This window comes from Chiloscyllium plagiosum, chromosome 3 (assembly GCF_004010195.1).
Source record: "Chiloscyllium plagiosum isolate BGI_BamShark_2017 chromosome 3, ASM401019v2, whole genome shotgun sequence".
NCBI lineage: Eukaryota > Metazoa > Chordata > Chondrichthyes > Orectolobiformes > Hemiscylliidae > Chiloscyllium > Chiloscyllium plagiosum.
The window spans coordinates 96,226,179-96,248,493 of record NC_057712.1 but is presented as its reverse complement, the minus strand read 5'-3'; the positions used below and the strand labels follow the sequence as shown (position 1 = coordinate 96,248,493).

Sequence of the window (22,315 nt, the reverse complement as noted above, 5' to 3'; positions counted from 1 at the left end):
AAGCAGGCATTTTTTTGTTTGGTAGAGGCAGCAGGAAAGGGGAGGATCAAACTGCTTGCATCAGATCTCAGCCGAAAACTAACTGCAACACATATCTATATTTATCAAGGTCAAATGAATAGGAAGGGTTTAGAGGCACATGAGCCCAATGCCAGCAAATGGGACTAGATTAATTTCTGATAGGCTGGTCAGTATGGAGGAGTTGGACCAAAGGCTCTGTCTCCACGCTGTACATCTCCCTGACTCTATAACCACTGATAGGAAGATGGGAATTTGTAGATGTGCAAAATTCAGTACCGACAGTTTGTTTTAACCAGCACTGTGCAAAAATTAATACTTTACTATATTAGTCAGTTGAGAGAGAGAGAGAGAGAGAGAGAGAGAGAGATTATTTGTGACTTATGATGTAAATAAAGAATACCAATGATTTGCATACACCTGCATTATGTCTCTATTACTTAGTTCTGTTTTTATATTGATTATATGACCTCTTGAGCAACTGAAATATTTGATCAACTGGCACCCTCCTGGCCACATAGGTACTGGATAATAAAACTTTTCCTGTATTTCTGTTTAGGTTAGAGAGTGCTGCTCTCACCATAAATGTCTTGCTCCAAGTTCTATTTTAAGGCTATTTTAAAATAAAACTGACTCAAAATACAGAAGTGCAACACCTTGGAGGTTGCATTTTCCAGATAAAGTCCTCTCTGCCATAACCATTCATACAGGTAACTATAAAAGATGTCAATATTCTATTCGAAATGGAAATGCATCCAATGCTGGACAACATGCACCACTATCCTTAAAGACATTAAAGTTTAGACATAGGAACATGCCACTTGAATATCTTGAATGCAAGAGCTTAAATTCCTATCCATAAATTTGCCACTTGTCAGGGCAACAAAAGAAAATTGTTGTGTTAACTTTAGTACAAAGAACTAATTTCACACCAGGTAGTCAGTAAAATCCAACTTTTTCCCATTCCCCAAACAAGTACAGAGGAATCTTGATTATCCGATTATCCAAAAATCGGATTATCTGGCAAAATCGCAATGTCCCAATGCTCAGCTAAACTATGTTATCCGGCATTCGATTAATGAACAAAATACTGCCCACCCATGTCCTTCGGATAATCAAGGTTCCTCTGTAAACAGCTCATCTAAGAAAATGAATAAAACTAGAAAGTATATGATCTAAACAATGTTACCATTGGCATCGAGATGTAGTTGCTGTACAACTTCCTTCATTCCTGTGGGAAGTACACTGGAGTAAACTGCATTCAGAGCTTTTGCCCCTGCCTCCAGTTGGGCACACACCAACTCTGTAGGTTAAAAAAAAGCCATCAACTAAAATCGCACACAATTTATAATCACCCACATGACGCCAACTCTACATCTATACAGAACCTTTGATTTTTTGAATATCTATAGAATACATATAAAAATCAGGCATCTTTTAATGTTGTGTATTTATAACTAATATTATTCATACTGGTGAAGAATTTAAGTGTAAAATTAAGTTTCTAACTTATACTTTCATGTATGTTTTAAATCAAGTAAACACAAGAATGTGCAATGATAATTACGAAGCAATCTAACTAATCGATACAAAAGTGGCGCACATGTCAAAACTACAACTTGACCATAACAGGGAATAATCTTGTGCACAAGCAGGTTTTAACCTGTCAAATGGCACTTGCTTTTATTCTTTCACAGGATACAAGCATCTGTAACAAAGCCAATATTTGTTGCTCATGCTTAAAAGCCCTTCAGAAAAAGTTGTGAGCAATGTGTGTTTTTTTTTAAAAAGATCATTGTAGTCTGGTGTGACGAGAGGGGTTGTTAGTTTGTGCATCACCTAAATGACCCCAGTAATGTAAAAAGTCACTATATGAATGATTTCAGTAACAGGCATGACAAAGTTGTACGATCAGGTTTAAGTATTAGAACACTGGTAACAATACTCTACCTGGTAGCTGCTTGTAGAATTTTGCTGCGTGACACAACCATCTTGCCCTTAACAGCCAATCTTGATTAGATGCTTTCTCTGTGACCAGCCCGATAGCAGCAGGAACCATTGAGAGCTCATCTGTCACTTGAACTGCAGTCTTATTGCCATGAAATACAAGATTGTCCATGTTACAGGATTGCAAAACTAACTCAAGATCAGCCAGAGTTAGGGGTCGAGATCTGAATAAGGAAAGGGAGAGAACAACATCCTTTACAGACACCGTATGATGAATTGTGACAAACATTTGTTTACTTTTGAAAATAATTGGCTCTAGGAAATAAACACAAACTTTCAAGGATATGGATTCTTGCAAGCTGCTCTTCCTCGCCTTTTGTCCTCAATCTGCCTAATGTACACAATTTATTCTCAGTCTCTCATTCCTACAGTTTCCTATCTCTGGCTCATCCTTATGGTGATTGGTCTCTGAGGTCTTCATTCTATTTCTGTAGGTAGAACTTCCCTGAACTGATATATTTTCATCTGTCAGAGAATTTGGATTGTTTGACAAAGTCTTCTTTAGGCATAAATTTAGTGGTAAAATTAGTAAAGCCAATTAGAGACCAAAAAGCGATTTACACATGGTAGCAGGGGGCATGGCTGAGGTGTGAAGTGAATACTTTACATTTACAAAAAGAGATGCTGACCAGGCCATGGTAACAGAGGAGGATACTCTATCAGCAGAAGAGTTCAGAATTTTAAGGAAGTAGTGTTGGATTGACTGCTGGTACTCAAACGTTGAAATGACACTGGGACCAGAGAAATGCATTCAAGGATTGAGAAGTAAGTCAAGGTGAGAATTGAAGAGGCACAAATCATAATTTTTCTGGCATCCCTGAAAAAGACTGACGACCAGATATTTGAAAACATTAGGGCCTTGTTGAAGAAGGACAGTAAAAAAAGCACAGCAATTATGGTCCAGTCAGTTCAATGTCACTGTTTTCACAAGCTTCCTCAACAATCATTCAGGATAGAATTTGCAGTCACATGGAAAATGGTGGGTTGATTACAGAAAGTCAGCACCAGTTCTTGAAGGGAAAAAAAATCATTCATAACTAACTTGAGTGAGTTTTTTGAGGCAGTAACAGAATAGTTTGATGAGAGTATTAATGATGTGGTGCACATGGACTTTCAAAAAGGTGTTTGATTTAGAACCACACAACAGATTTGTGAGGAAAGATAAAGGTCATGGGATAAAAGGGTTAGGAGCAAATTAGATACAAAATTGGCTGAGTGATAGGTAACAGCATAATGGTTAAGGGCATTTTGTAGTGGAGCTCTCCAGAGATCAGTACTTGGACTCTTGCTTTTCCTGATTTATATTAATGATCTGGACCTTGGAGACAAGAGACAATTTCAAAGTTTGCAGATGACGTGAAATTTGGAAAACTTGTAAACTATCAGGATGAAAGCATGAAACTCCAACAGGACTCAGATAAGTTGAAATAACAGCAGGACCTTGAGCAGCTGGGGAAAAGCTGCCAGAGGAAGCTGGAGGCTGGTACAATTGCAACATTTAAAAGGCATTTGGATGGGTATATGAATAGGAAGAGTTTGGAGGGATATGGGCCGGGTGCTGGCAGGTGGGACTAGATTGAGTTGGGATATCTGGTCAGCATGGACAGGTTGGACCAAAGGGTCAGTTTCCATGCTGTACATCTCTGACTCTGAGATTCTAAATGGCAAAGTGGAGTTTAGTACAGATAGGTGTGAGGTCTTGCACTTTGGAAAGTCAAATCAAGGTAGGAGTTTCATGGTGAATGGTAGAGCCTTAAAGGAGTATAGTGGAACAGAGGGACCATGGAGTTCAGGTGCACGGTTCTCTGAAAGTAGAGTCACAGGTAGACAGGGCAGTGAACAAAACTTTTGGCACATTGGTCTTCATCAGTCAGCGCATTGAGTATACAAGTTAGGAAGCGACATTGCAGTTGTACAGGATGTTGGTGAGGCTGCACTTGGGAGTATGATGTTGAGTTTTGGTCACACCTTGCTACAGGAAGAATGTTATTAAACTGGAATGAGTGCAGAAGAAATTTACAAGCATTTTGCCAGGACGCAAAGGACCAAGTTATAGGAAGATGTTGGACAAGCTAGGACATTTTTCTTTAGAGCGCAGGAGACTAAGGGGGGGGATCTTACAAAAGTGTATAAGATTACGAGGGACATAGATAGGGTGAAGGCACTCAGTTTTTTTTCCCCAGGGTTGGGGAATCGCTGACTAGGAGGTCATCAGTTTAAGGTTAGAGGGGAAAGAATAAATGGGAATCTGAGGGGCAACTTTATTTTTACACAGAGGGTGGTATGCATATGAAATGAGCTGCCAGCAGAAGAGGTTGAGGCTGGTACATTAACAACATTTCAAAGGCATTTGGACGAATACATAGATAGGAAAAGTTTAGAAGGATCTGGGCCAAGTACAAGGAAATGGGGTTAGTGTAGAAGGACATTTTGGTCAGAATGGACCAGTTTGGGCCAAAGAGGCTGTCTCCGTGCTATAGGACTCTATGACTCTAAGTTGGTGAAGTGGGCAATAGATGGTAGGTAACGTTTAATGCAGAGAACTATGAGGTGATGCGTTTTAGTAAGAAAAGCACTGAAAGACAAGAAAGAAAAGGTGCAATTCTTAAAGGGTATGTAGGTAAGAGCAGAGAAACCTGGTTGTGTATACGGCCAGATTATTGAAGGTGGAGGAAATAGTTAATAAAGCATAGTGTCCTCAGCTTTATTACTAGGGGCAGAGAGTACAGGAGCAAGGAGGTGATGTTGAACTTGTACAAGACACTTGTTGGAACTCAGCTGGAATGTTGTGTAAAGTTGTGGGCATCACATTATAGGAAGGATGTGAATGCAATGGAGACAATGCAGACACAATTTACAAGAATAGGTCCAGGAAAATTTCAAATGAAGACTGATTGTAGTTGGGACTGTTCTCCTTAGAGAAAAGGTGGTGGTGAAGAAGAGATCTGATAGAGGTTTTCAAAATTACAAGTGTGCTAGATAGACAAAGAGAAACTGATCCTCCTCGTAATGGAACAAGAATAGAGTCATATCATAGAATCTCTTCCTAGAGTGCAGGCAGGTCACATTTGGCTCATTGTGTCCACACCAACTCTCCAAACTGCATCTCACCCCCTACCCATCCCTGTAACCCTACACTTTCCAAGGCTAAGCCACTTAAGCCTGCCCATTCCTAGACACGATCAGGCAATTTAGCATGGCCAATCCACCTAATGTATACATCTTTGAACTGTAGGAAGAAACCGGAGCACCTGGAGGAAACCCATGCAGACACGGGCAAAATGAACAAACTCCACACAGACAGACAAATCGCCCGGAGGCTGGAATTGAACCTGGGTCCATTGCGCTGAGGGGAGCAGTGCTGAGCATTGAGCCACCATGCCACCCATTTGACATACATTTAAAGTGATTTGCAAAAGGACCAAGTATGATATGAGGAAAAGTCGTTTTCACACTGTGGATCGTTAGGGTATGGAAGACTCAGCGAGGAAGTGTGGTGGAGGCAGGCTCAACTGAGGCATTCAAGAGGGTGTTGAACGATTATTTGGATCAAAATAATGCACTGAGGTATGGACAAAAACCTTTGACACTAGGTAATGATGGAGAAAGTGAGGACTGCAGATACTGGAGAACAGAGTTGAAGAGTGTGGTGCTGGAAAAGTACAGCCAGTCAGGCAGCATCCAAGGAGCAGGAGAGTCAACATTATGCTCAAAACATCGACTCTCCTACTCCTCGGATGCTGCCTGACCAGCTGTGCTTTTCCAGCACCACACTCTTCGACTCGGTGATGATGCTTATTTGAAGAGCTGATGTAGGCACCATTGGCCAAATGGAAGAAGTATTGTAAAAGCTGCACTGTAACAATGTTGTGCTTTGAGTGTTGAAGTTCCAATGTTACACCTGCACTATTATGGAATTGTCATGAATGGTTCCTCAACAGATCAAGGAGCAGAAAAGCTAACCAATGGACTTGGTTTTATTTTGTAAACTGTAATATATTGCATCGATTAGTGTAAAATGTTGTATTCAATAATGAATGCTTTCCACAGCTGAATATATGCAAATTTCCAATTTGCAAATTACTCTCATCTATACCTTTACTAAGTCAGTTTATTGTGTCTTTCTGTCCAGGGAGCATTTGATTAAATTTCATATTAGCATTCAAACAAAAAGGAGCATAACATACTCCATTAGAAAATACCAGGTAGTATTTTAAAGGAAAAAAAAAATTATTGGAAAACTGCTTAGATCAAGGACAGGTTGGGCTAAAGTTAGGTGTTGGAGCATAATTTATTATGACCAATTCCTGTGGCAAGGGCCAATACCTCTTAAGAGAAAATCAGGTAGATATTTCAAAGGATGCAATATATTAAAAAAAAAGGATCTAAGTTCATAGGAAAACCTGGAGATTAAGTGCAAACTGTTCCAGTGTGGAACTGCTGGACAAAATCTGCCCAAATAATATCTCCAAGTATCTACAGAAATTCCAAGTAGCCATGATGCATTAAATGCTCTTGTCACCCATGTAAATTTAGTCCTCTATCAGGACTGCAAATCTGTCCCAAACTGTGGCAAAGTAATCTAATAGAAGCAAAATAATCACAACCTGGACTCAAACAAGCCAACAAAATAGCCAAGATTTAATTAAATGCAAAAGATTGTGTTTGAGATCCTCAGTCATATTTTCATATAAAATTTGATACTGTCAGTCTAGGCTAAACTGCTATTCTACAGCAAAGTCTCATGTCAAAGTGAGAGGTTGGCTTGACTACATACCTCCTCTTATATGCAATTTCTTCCATGACATCAAAAAAAAAAGTGCTATCCTCTGATCAGTTTTTTTTTTGAGAAAGATCCTTTCTTTATATTTTTTCTTGTAATGGTGAGGTTGTTTTAGTGGGATTACATTCATAGAGTCATACAGCATGGAAGTAGACCCTTCAGTCCATCTGGCCCATACTGACCATGTCCTCAAACCAAACTTGTCCCACCTGCCTGCACTTGGTCCAATTCCCTCCAATCTTTTCTTAGTCATGTACTTATCCAAATGTCTTTCAAATGTTGTAACTGTACCCACCACTTCCTCTGGAAGTTCATTCTGCACATGAACCATTCAAAAACATTTGGCCCTAATCTTGAAATCACCCACCCTAGGGAAAAGACATCTGCTCTTCACCTTACCTAACCGAAGCGGACAGAAATGATGCCGACAGCAGGGTAGTTGAACACACATCTGCCACCATTTCTGCTAGATTGGAATCAGCTCTCATTCTACTTCATCTAATGCTGGAAACACACACTGCAACCTTCTTCCTTCCTGTTATCTGACTTCTGCTGCGATACATCTGTACAATTTGCCTCAAATGAATCCAAGTGGATATTCTTCTCATTTTTGTACTGATGTTTATTGCATCAAATACTTGTCGTCTGCTCAAAGTGCATTTGTACTCCCAATGAGCTAAAATGCAACGACCTTTCTGGATTATCTAGGTGTCTTTCAAGTACAACCTGACTTGCAGAATGTCAAAGCATCTTTCTTGCAGACCTCCTTGGTGGAGCTCCAATGGGTTTTATCCAGATATGAGAGGCCCATAATTAACAGAAACAGCAGCAGGCCATTCGGCCCCTTGAGACTGCTTTGCCATTCAATAGGATCAGGTCAGTTCTGCAATTGCCTTCCTCCTGAACTGAATCACATCATACAGAAACATTTCTATGCTAAATACAGATCAGGTTATTTCATTGCTCAAGATGATACAAGAGGGAGTTAGTGACATCGTGGTAACGTCACTGGATTAGTAATGGTAACATCACTGGATTAGTAATGCATAGAACATCAGGCTAATTCTCTGGGGATCGAAGACAAAGTGCTGGAGAAACTCATCAGGCCTGGCAGCATCAATGGAGAGAAAAGTCCAACGACACTTAGTCAGAACTGACAGCAGCTGGGGGAATGGTGGAAAGAGAGCCAGAAAGGCAGGGACACAGAAAGGCTTGCTGATAGTGAGCCAGGGAATAAGTAATAAAAGTAACCTCAGCTGTTGGCACGACACCACATCTTAAAATCAGCCAACCAGCCAAATAAGCTAAATTGATGCCTAGAATAAAGTAAATGCTTAATAGATAATAATGTTTTGGGGCCACTGATTTGAATCCCATCAGGGCAGATGGCGAAATTTGAATTCAATTAAGACCGTCTAGAATGGAAGACTAGTCAATTAGCAAGCATGTAACCACTGTCAAATGTCACAAAAACCCATCTGATTCACTGCTGACCTTTAAGGTAATCTCCCATCCTTGCCTTGTCTGGACAACAGATGCTTCTTAGCTACCCTGTGAAATAGCCTAGACAGCCAATCTGTTCAAGTGCAACAAATGCCAGACTTGCAAGTGATACTCACAGCCCATATAAGAATAAAAAACACTCCTAATAAGCTGAGTACATCTCAAGCAACCTCCACTTATTGCAAGTGACAGCAAGTAGTCATTTATCACCAGGATACATATGAAATAGTGATATGAAATAATGATGCCAAGTAAGATTACAATATGTACTGGCATCAATTCAATTATAGTGAAGTGGCTACATTAATATAACATGGTCTTTCCCCGAACGCCTTCAGCCCACCTGTTATTGCTCAGGCTCAGTCGGTTTAAACAGTAGGACAGGACCTGTCCATCTCGATGAACCATGGACAACATTGATTCCTCTGCTGCAAACACTGCTGATGGAACAGAATCCGGCCACAATCCCAAACAGACCAAGGAGTCACCCCAGGACTCGGAAGACGTCAATTTAAGTTGGTGCTTCTCCACCAGCTCTCGTACTTGCTGTAATACAGTGATTTTACTTTGAGCTCAGTAATTACAACCAAGGCTGAAAAACTAAAAGTTAGCTTTACAGGGGAAGACCTGCTCATAATCATTTTAATAGGACCTAAAAGCGACTTGCCAGGTTGTGCATGTTTCAATACACAACAGGGACTCTAATCTAATTTCCCACCAGGTTATAGTCCACCCGGTTTATTTGGAAGCACGAGCTTTCTGAGCACTGCTCCTTCATCAGGTGGCTGTGGAGCAGAATCATAAGATCCTGTCTTATTATCCTGCTCCACAGCCACCTGATGAAGGAGCAGAGATCTGAAAGCTAGTGCTTCCAAATAAACCAGTTGGATGAGAACCTGGTGTTGAGAATCTTAACTTTGTTCACCCCAATCCAACACCAGCATCTCTACATCATGATTCAAATAACAGCATACGTGACCACTCACTATTTGCCAACATAAAATATACATTCACAGCATCTTCCACTAAAACTTTTTTCAGTATAAAGTGAGAACTTGTGAACTTCCTTCAGAAAAATAAGACCTTAACCCTCACCTCTTGCTGAGCTTGAGCAGACTGTGAAAGGGCAAAGACTTCTGTGCAAGCTTGATGGAATGCGTCCGCCAGACTGAGACCATGTTTCAGCTGCTGAACAATAAGGACGGCACAGTGGAGAAGCGAAGAGATGGAATAAGAAGTGCCTTTAGTAAAGAAAAGGAGAAATAGCTTAGGTGGTAAAATAAATCAATCTTTCAGAAACCCTCAAGCTACAGAGTAACCGGAACCAAACATTTTACATTTACAGTTCTAATAAAACCTAAATGAAATAAAAGCTGAGCAAGCTGCAAAGTTCCAATTCAACATTTGTACACTCCTATTCTTGTCAGATAGTGCAGTTCGAACCACAGTTTATCAAGAAAATGTGAATTTAATCAATTTAAAATACTCAGTTTACCTGCTGCAATTTCCTTTACTCCAGAATACAATTTCATCAATTCAGTGCACATTTCTTCTCCCACGAAACCAAGGCCATGTAACAATGTTTTAATGTCCTGTTTATCTAAAGGGTCAGCACTGAGTTCACCTGCAACATAAATCTCAATTCCACGATTTCTCATGGCCCGAGAGATTTCCCCATGTGCTGGATCCATGGTCATAAAGAGTCTATTTTTAAATTTAAAAAAAAAAAGGTAAACATGAAAATTGAAAATAGCATTAGTTAATTGTTATCATTTGGACATTCCTACTTTCTATAATTGACATAAACCAAAGTGATCTTAAAAAGGCTTGCGAGCAGAGTTCAACAGGATAATGTAGCAACAAATCGTAATACAAACTGGCCTTCCATTTTTGAGGCCAAGAGATAATTGGATGCAGAATTAGGAGTAGAAAGATCACTCAAAAGGGAATTGGTTAGCAATATGATTTAGCAAAGAAAGAAAAATATTTTTTGACTGGAGGATTGGACAAGGATGGACAGGAATGGAACACACATTGGTAGAATTTTGATTTGCCCAATACTTTTGATTTAAAAAATATTGAATACATTAAGTTATCAGACATACACAGAACTCCACACAAGAAACACCAGTTTAAAACATAAGTTTACACAGTGATGTACAACACTAAAACTAATCACATTAATGCCTGCAAGGATTTATGGGCAGTTGAAACATAGGGTCTTCTACTGCATTTTGAACAGATTAACAAGACAGAAAAGTTAAGACAACGTTCATTGTACATAAAATTGCATTTAACTTCAGGCCAGTAACATATATCCCTGGTGGGTTTACTCACGCCCCCTCAAAAATACAAACTGCTCCTGTGACTGCACTAATAAGTATTTTGTAAGAAGTAGTAGTAGGTTGGCTCCAATTATAATTCAGACTGGCAGTAAAATACACCAGCAAATGTGGACTAAAACAACTGGAAATAATCACAAATCTTTTCCTTTTGCCAGTGTTGAAATCTGGATCGGCTGAGGCTGAGCGGAAACTTGAGAGAAGTCTAAAATTATGAGATGCAAAGATTGGGAAAAAGATTCTGACTGTCAAGCCCGAGTTAATATGTTTAAAACCAAGGGACATGCATTTAAGGCAAGAGGGAAAAGTTCAAAGGAGATGTAAGGGGCAAGTTTTTTTTTCAAATCACACAGAGTGGTAAGAATCTGGCTGAGAGGGGCAGTGGTGGAGGCAGGTGCTACAGGGGCGTTTAAGGGACTTTTAGTTGAGCACATGAATATGCAAGGAGTGGAGAGATATGGACCCAAGGGCAGAAAGAAGGGATTAGCTTAATTTGGGATTATGTTCGGCACAACATCGTAGGCCGAAGGGGACGTTCCTGTGCTGCACTGTTCTGTTACCAAAAAACAGAAAACTACTTCACAGCATACCTGAAATTTGGGTGTGGAACAATTGTTGGGGTGGTGCCATCAATCACTCCTCTTTCACTAATGGTAAGCACTCCTCCAGGTTCCAAAAGAGCATTTAGACGATCAAGCACAGAAGGACTAAATAAAAATGTACAAAATGGATTACATGATTAGCAAATGGTTAAATGCACATTTTATCCCAACAGTCCCTATACACCAGTACAATCAATCCTCTTGCAGCTATATTTAGAGCTGCTGCGAGCTCTTGGACCTTTGAAACTGCAATACCAAATGTGGATATAAAAAGAAACATGATCCATTTTCCCTACATTTTACGCAAGCGTAAAAGCAGTTAATTCTACGATACAACATTTATAAACAAAAGATTCAGAATCTACAAATTATGGCAGTGTCATGTACTTTTCAGATATAAATTTTACCTGCAGAAGTTAACATTGTCCAGTAGTAGCCAATCACCAGAATTCAAAGCCTGAACAAGCATCCCATCAACCCACTCAAAAGTACCACGACTTTGGCCGTCCAAGAATTCACTGTGTTGGTGCTTAAAATGTTGGAATTCTGAGATCAAATCTGAAAATTCTAAAGCACCAAAGAAACAGAATATTTCTAGCAATTACTTAAGACACAACACGATTTAGAAAAGGAAGCAAATTAATATGCAGTTAAACTATAATTTCACAGGTGGGTTTATTAAATGCATAAAACCTTCCTACCATACCCAGCACACATTAAAGGTTGAGATTCACAATGTGTTCCACCAGCGCCACTTAGCCCCTGACTTCATTACAGCCTTGGTTCAAACATGGGCAAAAGAGCTAAATTCCAGAGGTGAGGTGAGAGTGACAGCCCTTGATATCAAGGGCTACATTTGACCAAGTGTGGCATGAAGGACCCATAGCAGAAGTGAAATAAATACGTATCAGGGGGCAAACTCTCGCTGGTTGGAGTAATACCTGACATATAGTTAGATGATTGTGGTTGTTGGAGGGTCAGTCATCTCAGCTCAGGACATCGCTACAGGAGTTGTAGGGCGGCACGGTGGCACAGAGGTTAGCACTGCTGCCTCACAGCGCCAGGGACACAGGCTCAATTACTGCCTCAGGCAACTGTCTCTGTGGAGTTTGCACATTCTCCCTGTGTCTGCGTGGGTTTCCTCCGGGTGCTCAGATTTCCTCCCACAGTCCAAAAATGTGCAGGTTAGGTGAATTGGCCATGCTAAATTGCCCATAGTGTTAGGTGAAGGGGTAAATGTAGGGGAATGGGTCTGCGTGGGTTGCTCTTCAGCGGGTCGGTGTGGACTGGTTTGGCCGAAGGGCCTGTTTCCACACTAAGTAATCTAATCTAATCAGTTCCTCAGGGTAGCATTCTAGGCCCAACCATCTGCAGCTGTGTCATCAATGACCTTCCCTGCACCATAAGGTCAGAAGCGCGGATGCTCACTGACAATTGCACAAAGTCAGTGCACTGAAGCAGTCCATGTTCAAACGCGACAAGACCTAGACAATATTCACGTTTGGGCTGTAACATTTGTGCCACACAAATGCCAGGCTATGATCATGCCCAACAAGAGACAGTCTAACTACTGCCTCTTGACATTCAATGGTGTTACCATCACTGAATTCCCCCACTATTAACATTCTGGAGGTTATCATTGACCAGAAACACAACTGGACTTGCCACATACACACAGTGGTTACAAGAGCAGATCGGAGGTTTGGAATACTGTCGTGAGTAACTCACCTCCTGACTCCCTGAGCCTGGCCACCATTTACATGGCAAAACTCAGGAGTGTGGTGGAAGAGGGTGCAGCCCCAAAAACACTTAAGAAGCTTAACACCAACCAGGACAAAACAGCCCACTTGACTGGCACTACATCCACAAGTATCCGCTTTCTCAGCAGCAGTGTGTACTATCTATAAGATGCACTGCAGAAATTCAACAAAGATCCTCAAACAGCACATTCCAAACCCATGAGTATTTTCACCGTGAAGGACAAGGGCAGCATATATACGGGAAAGCCACCACCTTCAAGTTCCCCTCCAAGCCACTCACCATCTTGACTTGGAAATTTACTGCAGTTCCTACACTATCGCTGGATCAAGATCCTGAAATTCCCTCTCTAAAGTCAACCTACAGTACGTGGACTACAGCGGTTCAAGAAGGCAGCTCACCACCACATTCTCAAGGGCAACTAGGTACGGGCAATAAAAGATGGCCAACCAGCAACGTCCACATCTCATGAATTAATACATTCTTTAAAAACTGCTTCAAGTGATCAGTAAGATACCCTCTAAATTCCATAATGTGTCATTCCAGATTAATGACTCCGGGCAAGATATGGGAAGGCAAATCAGTGAAAGCCGGTTATCCCCAGAAGAAGTCAATAACTTTGAAACTGGGAATATCTTCATAGTAAACAATGTGTCTAAATTTATTCAACCAAAACATATGAGCTGTATAAACAATATTCTGCAATTTGGCCAACACCTTTAAAGATATTTTAGAATCCCAGAATTCCTACAGTGTGGAAGACGGTCTTTCGGTCCATCAAGTCCACACCAACCCTCCAAACAGCATCCCACACAGACCCACACCCCCACCCTATCCTCTCCCTGTAACTCTGCATTTCCCATGGCTAATCCATCTAGGCTGCACACCTTTGGGCACGATGGGCAACTAAGTATGGCTGATCCACCTAATCTGCACATCTTTCGACTGTGGGAGGAAACCCATGCAGACACAGGGAGAATGTGCAAAGACAGTTGCGCAAGGCTGGAGTTGAACCCAGCTTCTGGTGCTGTGAGGCAGCAGTGCTAACCACTGAGCCATTCTGCCTCCCATTTTATGTGCTAAGAAAGTCAAATACTTTATTTTTGCAAAATATCACAAATCACATCCTTGCTTTTAGATATATCCCCTGAAATGCCTACCTGAAGGTGACAGAGTGCTAAATTTGTTGTTAAAACGCTGGAGAAGAATTAGCAAACTCTCCAGTTTGTTGACTGCAGCAGAAGAAATGGCAGAATCACGATCTTCATTCAGGCAGCGCGAATGACTGAGAAGGAATGAATTCCAGAGTTTGAGGAGAACACCATCATCGGGGACAGAGTCCACGGAGAGCAGAACATCTCTGGCAACAGCATTGACAACATCTTTCACCTTTTCAACTAAACTCTGCCATGGACGTAAAATATCAACCTGCAAACACACACAAAGTCAGTTGATATGTTTTCTCCACCTTCACAATCTTCAATCTTACAGCTCGAGTTGAGGGAAAGAGGGCAATCACCATTATGCCTTTTTTGATTCAAAATTGATGTTAAGTACATATAATAATAGACTGTCATTTGGCAGTATTGCTGGAATTAAAAAGACATGTGCTTGAAGCTGATAAGTACATGACAAAAGGTTTCAACAGCTGGTCTCTTTCTTTTTCAACTCTACTCATATTAATAAAAAACAACAGAAGTAATGGACTAGGAAGGGATTTCAAAAGGATTTACTGAAGGTCAAGTTCATTATACAAGGTCACTGGCAATATTGGATAAAACTGCAGTGTTACAAAATGTCCAAAGGTATGGCATGATAGATATATTAACAAGCAGCATGCAACAGTAGACAACAGAAACTCAAGTCTCCGAAACAGTTTTGTGTTCACTTGTGCACAAACTACAAGAGAAATAGGTTATAAAACATTTGTGCAAACCAACAACTTGGTTATACTAAATGCAGGCAGATTTTTTTCCCCAAAGTGTAGAAATTATACTAAAGTTGTTGACCTAAGAAGGTAAGGTTCAATGGGACAATCCCAAAAATGGGAAACCATAGTTGTGAAAAAAGACTGGAGATAATCAGGACTCAAATGCAACAGCAAAGATCTGATACTGTATGTGTGCTGGCAACACAGAAGGAAAAAAAAAGAGAGCATATTGCTTCCTATTCAGGAGTTAGAGGATCATTACTTTCACACAATTGCAGGGTCAAAGACAGAATATGGAAGATCTTTGTACAATTTTGCTTGCTGGGGAACAGGATGATTCACAGGAAGTGATTCAGTGACCACTGAACTTTGGGGGAATTTGAAGGAAAGGAGAATTATATTGCCATTGTGAAGAGAACAGCAGCAGGGTTAGTTTTGCATTGTCTAAGAACATGAACAGTCCAGGGGTCAAAAAGCTTCTGCGCAGCAAGTTTACCTGGTTGTACAAATGAATTGGCAGCATTTGTGTTTAAAACTGCAATAAAAACAAGCAGTGTTCATAGTGCAAGTTTGCAACTGTACAAATAAAGTCAAAACAATACTTTGAAAATAATATTCAGACTGGTGAAGCAGAGGAGCTTAATTAAAATTTAAAAAGGGACACAAGATATAAATTCAAATCATGAATTGGTTAAAGCAAAATGAGACTGAAGTGGAAGAAAATTCACAAAACAAACTCATTGAACTAAATCACACGTTTGTATTCGAAGTGACAAATACATCATTGCTAATGATTTTTGCAAATACTGCAAGCAAACAGAAATATCCTCCTCAGCCTGATGAGTATCAATTTTAACAAGTAAGACTAACTGAAATAAGTGAACAAAACCCATCACCGTATAAATAAATTTGATAGAGGTATGCTGCTTGAAACTCTAATTGCTCCAATGAATACCTCACCTGCTCAAATCCACCAAGAAGCTCTGTTGTGTCCATAGCACTGTTCATTGCCATTACTCTTAAGTTTTGACCTGTCAGAAGAGCTAAGAGCTGGATGAGGCTAGTTTTCCCACAGGCAGCTGGCCCCACTAGAATAACCATCCAGCCCATCTGTGCACATTTCATAATGGACTCCAGTGGCTGAAGCGAATGGTGAAGAATGGACAGCTGCTTGTTTGTCACAGGAATGACAAACCCATTGCGAGAAAGTATAGAATAACCAACCTAAAACAAGGAAAAAAGGATAAAAGCAATGTTTACTATTATGCTCCAACTGCTTGCTCTCCAGGCAACTAAAAGAAGTTGAGTGTGTTTTTACCTTGTGCAAAGACTGAACACTGGTTTACCCAAAAGTATACAAAGCAAAGTGACAAACCTGAACCTGTTGTGGTGTGATGTGGAATTTTCTGGACCCAGTGTAGGGATGAGAGTGAATGCCAACATCTTTTGAAGAAAATATTTCTTTAAATACAGAAAACATCTTGCAGAGAAAGAAAGAGAAATAATATTTTAAAATAGCCAAATCAGTCAATTGCACAAAGGCAATTTCAACTGCAATTTTTGTTCTGAAGTAATTATTATGATAAAAATTAAACAGGTCTTAAATGGAGTTAAAATTCCCCTGTATTATCCATCATTCCCTGATGATCTATCAATCAACTCAAATGCACTTGCGCTCCAGTGGAAAGAACAATTTACCAATTAAAGAAGGAGTCAAAATGAATTATTTTGGCTTTAATTCACATGATGCATCTCAATTACCCCTGCTTAAAACTAACAGATTTGGGTTACAAGACTGAATATCAAAGCACTAACTTAGAGAGCTTGGTGTCCTGAGAAGGCTTGAAAAATACAAAATAGGTAAGAGTAGGCCATTCAGCCCTTCCTGATGAAGGGATTTTACCCAAAACGTCGATTTTCCTTGTCCGCGGATGCTGCCTGACCTGCTGTGCTTTTCCAGCACCACTCTAATCTACATTCAGCCCTTCAAGCCTGCTCCACCAGTCAATATGGCCATTATTGATCATCCAACTCAGTGTCCTTCTCCCGTTTTATTCCAATATCCTTTGATCGCTTCAACCCCAAGAACTCCATCTAACTCTTTCTTGAAAGCATTCAATGTTTTGGCTTCAACCGCTTTCTGTGGCCAAGAATTAAACAGGCTTATCACTCTGACTGAAGAAGTTTCTCCTCATCTTAGTCCAAAATAGCCTCACCATTTTCTTAAACAAAGATCCCGGATTCTGAACTCTCTAGTTATTAGGAACATTCTTCTTGAATTATACTTATTTAAGTTTCATGCAGCAATCCCACATTAAACAAAAATTCTCAAACTCAGAAAAGACATACAAGTTATATAATGCATCTTCCAACCAAAATGCAAAAGATTTTTCATGACATAGATTTACTTTTACTGGTAACGGGCAATTTAAATAAACTGCAAACCACTAAAGATCCATCAACATGCTTACGTGGTTTCTGTCTGCATTGGATCGCATTCTGTCTGCATATACCAAAGCAACATGTTGGCCTGGATCATAGCATCCAGGCATCTGGTCTACCAACATCAGCTGGCACCACCGAAAGAGATCCCGCAGGTTAAACTCCCACGGTCCTCCTTTCTGTCCCCATTTTCTTTCCACCATTACTTCTTGGTTAATCTTCCAAAAACAAAAAGAACTAAAATTAGGAAGTGTTCAGAACTTTTTATTTAATCATGTATTCTAAACAAAAGAATAGAGGATCCTTTACCTTGTAATTAAACTGAACCATTTTGCTGACAATATTTTTACCAATTGCAGGAAACATGGTGTCAGCAATGTACTCCATATCTTTAACTGATAGCTGATCCACATAAACCTATAAAATAAGATCATTATTAGCCTTAAAACAGAACATTACACACAATTGCCAAGAAGGCACAGAAATTATTCCAGGTATGTTCGGCATTACCTTGTGCAGTTGAATTGCTTATACTTTAAACACATTCTTTACACTTTGGCAAACAAGTAAATATCATTATCAAAGTGTTTCAAAAAGAAAAACTTATTGCTGTATGTAAAATGACAGCAAAGACCAATCTGTCGGCTCAAGTTTCACTTCTGTATTTAAGTTCATTTAACACCATTACAGCTGTGTTCAACAAGCAGCAGTGCTGGAACCTCCATTGCTTATACACCTGTATAAAAATGATTTACATGAAAACATAGGTGGCCTGATTAGCAGGTTTCTGGACCACACAAATATTGGAGGAATTGTGGATAATGAGGAAAGTTGTCAAAGAAAACAGCAGTTGAGCAGAGAAAAGCCATATGGAATTAATCTGGACAAATCTGATGTGATACATTTTAGAACATAGAAAAGTACAACACAGAACAGGCTCTTTGGCCCATAAGGTTGTGCTGAGGTTTAATCCTAATGTAAAATATAATAACTTAACCGACGCACCCCTCACCTCACTGCTCTCCATGTGCACGTCCAGCAATCGCTTAAAATATCCCAAATGGCTCTGCTTTGACCACCACAGCTGGCAACACATTCCATGCATTCTCAACTCTCTGCGTAAAGAACCTACCTCTGACATCTCCTCTATACCTTTCCCCTAAAATCTTAAAACTGTGACCCCTCGTTCCCGTTAATCCTGCCCTGGGGAAAAGTCTCTGGCTATTGACTCTATATATTCCTCTCATTATCTTGTACACCTTGATCAGGTCTCCTCTCTTCCTCCTTCTCTCCAGAGAGAAACGTCCGAGCTTTTTCAACCTTTCTTCATAAGGCAAACCCTCCAGTCCAGACAGCATCCTGGTAAACCTTCTTTGCACCCTCTCCAAAACCTCTGTATCTTTCCTATAGCAGGGCAACCAGAACTGGACACAATATTCCAAGTGTGGTCACATCAGGGACTTGTACAGCTGTCGCAAAACCTCACGGCTCTTAAACTTGATCTCCCTGTTAATGAAAGCCAAAACACCATATGCTTTCTTAACAACCCTATCCACTTGGGTGGCAACTTTGAGGGATCTATGTACTTGCACACCCAGATCCCTCTGTTTCTCCACACTGTCAGGAATCCTGTCTTTAATCCTATATTCAGTATTCGAGTTTGACCTTCCAAAATGCATCACTTCACATTTATCCAGGTTGAACTCCATCTGCCATTTCTCAGCCCAGCTCTGTATCCTGTCTATGTCGCGCTGCAGCCTGCAATAGCCCTCAATATGATCGACGGCACCTCCAACCTTTGTGTCATCTGCAAATTTACTAACCCACCCCTCAACCCACTCATCCAAGTCATTTATAAAAACTACAAAGAGCAGAGACCCAAGAACAGAGCCCTGCAGGACCCCACTCAACACTGACCACCAGGCAGAATACTTTCCATCTATAACCACTCTCGGCCTTCTGTCAGCCAACCAATTCTGAATCCAGATAGCCAAATGTCCCTGTATCCCATACTTCCTGACTTCATGAATGAGCCTACCATGGGGAATCTTATCAAAGGTCTTGCTGAAGTCCACATACACAACATCCACTGCTCGACCTGTCTTGTCACCTCATTGAAGAACTCAATGTAAGTTTTGAGGCATGACCTGCCCCTCACAAAGCCATGCTGACTGCCTTTAATCACGCTATCCTTTGCCAAATAGTCATAGATCCTATCCCTCAGAATTCTTTCCAAAACTTTGCTGACCACAGACATAAGATTGACTGGTCTGTAATTGCCAGAGATTTCCCTATTACCACATTCGCCTCCTTCCAATTTTGGGAGGTCAAATGCAAGAGAAAAAATAGTAAATGGGAGGACTATGAGGAGTATTAATGGACAGAGTAATATTGGATCCAAGTGCATAGCTCTCTGGAAGTGGCAACACAAATGGCAAAGGCAGTGTACAGCATGCTTGCCTTTATCGGTCAGGGCACTGAGTATAAACATTGGCAAGGCATGTTGTAACTGTAAAATGCTTTAGTTAGGTCATCTTGGGAGAAATGTATGGAGTCTTGTCCCACACAATAGGAAAGATGTGGGAGCTTTGGGGAGGGTGAAAAAGGAGTTTCCCAGGATGCTGTCTGGATTGGTGTGTATTAGCAATAAGGTGAGGTTGGACAAACTTGGCTTGTCTTCACTACAGCATCAGAGCCTGAGGGGCGACCTGTTTGAAGCACACAAAATTATGAGAGGCATGGACAGGGTGGAAATGTCAAATACTCGGAAGCATAGGTTTAAAGTGAGAGGGGGAATGGTTAAAGGAGATAGAGTCATAGAGATGTACAGCATGGAAACAGACCCTTCGGTCCAACCCGTCCATGCCGACCAGATATCCCAACCCAATCTAGTCCCACCTGCCAGCACCCAGCCCATATCCCTCCAAACCCTTCCTATTCATATACCCACCCAAATGCCTCTTAAATGTTGCAATTGTACCAGCCTCCACCACTTCCTTTGGCAGCTCATTCCATACATGTACCACCCTCTGTGTGAAAAGGTTGCCCCTTAGGTCTCTTTTATATCTTTCCCCTCGCACCCTAAACCTGTGCCCTCTAGTTCTGGACTCCCTGACCCCGAGAAAAGACTATCTATTTACCCTATCCATGCCCCTCATGATTTTGTAAACCTCTATAAGGTCACCCCTCAGTCTCTGATGCTCCAGGGAAAACAGCCCCAGCCTGTTCAGCCTCTCCCAGATCCTCCAACCCTGGCAACATGTGTGAGATAAGATTTTTTTTAAAATATGAGCGTATTAGGCACCTGGAATGCATTGCCAGAGAATACGGTAGAAGCAGATAGCGAAGTTTAAGAGGTATTTAGACACACACTTGAACAGGCAGGGAACAGAGAGATATGGTATATGGGCAGGCAGATGGGAATAGTTTAGGGTGGCTTCGTGGTCAGCGTGGACATGGTGGACTGTAGGGCCTGTTCCTGCACTGTACCGGTCTATGTGGAAAGGATAAAATCACTGTAGAATTTGCTTCAAGGTTTTCAAAGGGGAAGTATCAAAATCACCTCACCCGACTTGCAACAGGGTGGCACAGTGGCACAATGGTTAGCACTGCTGCCTCACAGCGCCAGGGACTCGGGTTCAATTCCCGCCTCGGACGACTGACTGTGTGGAGTTTGCACGTTCTCCCAGTGTCTGCGTGGGTTTCCTCCGGTTTCCCCGCACAGTCCAAAGATGTGCAGGTTAGGTGAATTGGCCTTGCTAAATTCCCCGTAGTGTTAGGTGAAGAGGTAAATGTAGGGTTGCTCTTTGGAGGGTCAGTGTGGACTTGTTGGGCCGAAGGGCCTGTTTCCACACTGCAAGTAATCTAATCAACATAACCTTTTCAATCAAAATAAAAGCTCAGCAGCTGAGAATCTGCACATCTTTTATTCATTGGTACTAATGACGCCAAATATCTTATCGCAAATCTGTAAAACAGGTAATTTTTGGGCTTCAATGGAAGACCTCATGAATTACACTCATTTCTTGCCTTACCTGTGTGAATCGGTTGAGGAAAGACTTGGGGAGGCCCTTCCTTCCACCTCCTTGGTGATACGGATTCTGACAACCAAAAATCTTGGTCCTGTTATGTTCCACAACGAAGCGACGGCCCAACTCGGGAATAAGAATGTCAGCACGATGGTCAAAGCAGGAGTTCAGCCCCTCTAGCACAGACTGGGAAGCTAGGTTTAACTGAAAGAATAAGGTTGACAATTGTTGCTGACTTTATTAATGTCATTCAGAGTTTGTTTCTAGATTATTGTTGCTGGCAATAGTGAAACGGCACTGTGGAGTTCAAAATTTAGGTATTAGTCCGGATGGGATACACATTTTAAGAGCACTGAATATAGAGCTGTGTGAAATCATCAGATTTTTGTGGTACTTAACAAATGCACAGAACATTTTGCACAACAAGAACAGAATATGAGCAGCTAAACTCACGTTATATTTCAAAAGACTAGACACACAATTACTAACAAAATATTAAGAACTGAAAACCTAATGCCCAATACAGCCTTATAATTCATGATGTTATATTCTACTGATTCTAAAAATCACATGTCCCTTATTCTATGGAATGAAGCCATCACGTAAGACAGGGATGTGAAAATAGGTGAGAAATTTCCGTCTAACAGAATATTGAGCAGCTTGCCTTGTAATCCTCAGATTGACCACAAGAGCGCAGCAAGATGCAGATTTGGATCAAAAGTTCTTCATTCCATGAATTCCTGATCAGAGTCAGCCCCCGTTAGCAGGGAATCTTCCATATTTATAACCAGGTGGGGTAAAAAAAGTGATAAAACCAAAGTGACCTATTTTGCAGTCATGGATATGTGACAGGCTAACACAGGATCTGTGAACACACTGTCCTTTCACTAAATGGTTAGACC

General features: G+C 40.9%; 1 protein-coding gene across 3 annotated transcripts in view; it reads right to left on the bottom strand.

Moving 5' to 3' along the window:
* mdn1 (midasin AAA ATPase 1) overlaps positions 1-22,315 on the bottom strand; it is a 190,443-nt gene that overhangs the window by 91,874 nt on the left and 76,254 nt on the right. For all 3 annotated transcript variants that reach the window (XM_043686689.1, XM_043686697.1, XM_043686702.1), the window contains exons 38-50: positions 21,420-21,617; positions 17,695-17,802; positions 17,415-17,603; positions 16,319-16,423; positions 15,904-16,167; positions 14,174-14,441; positions 11,663-11,822; positions 11,244-11,360; positions 9,807-10,015; positions 9,407-9,552; positions 8,655-8,857; positions 1,969-2,189; positions 1,208-1,321 (exon numbers count right to left, since the gene is read on the bottom strand). In XM_043686689.1, the coding sequence (XP_043542624.1) occupies positions 1,208-1,321; positions 1,969-2,189; positions 8,655-8,857; positions 9,407-9,552; positions 9,807-10,015; positions 11,244-11,360; positions 11,663-11,822; positions 14,174-14,441; positions 15,904-16,167; positions 16,319-16,423; positions 17,415-17,603; positions 17,695-17,802; positions 21,420-21,617 (2,302 nt within the window). The remainder of the gene's footprint in view (positions 1-1,207; positions 1,322-1,968; positions 2,190-8,654; positions 8,858-9,406; positions 9,553-9,806; positions 10,016-11,243; positions 11,361-11,662; positions 11,823-14,173; positions 14,442-15,903; positions 16,168-16,318; positions 16,424-17,414; positions 17,604-17,694; positions 17,803-21,419; positions 21,618-22,315) is intronic.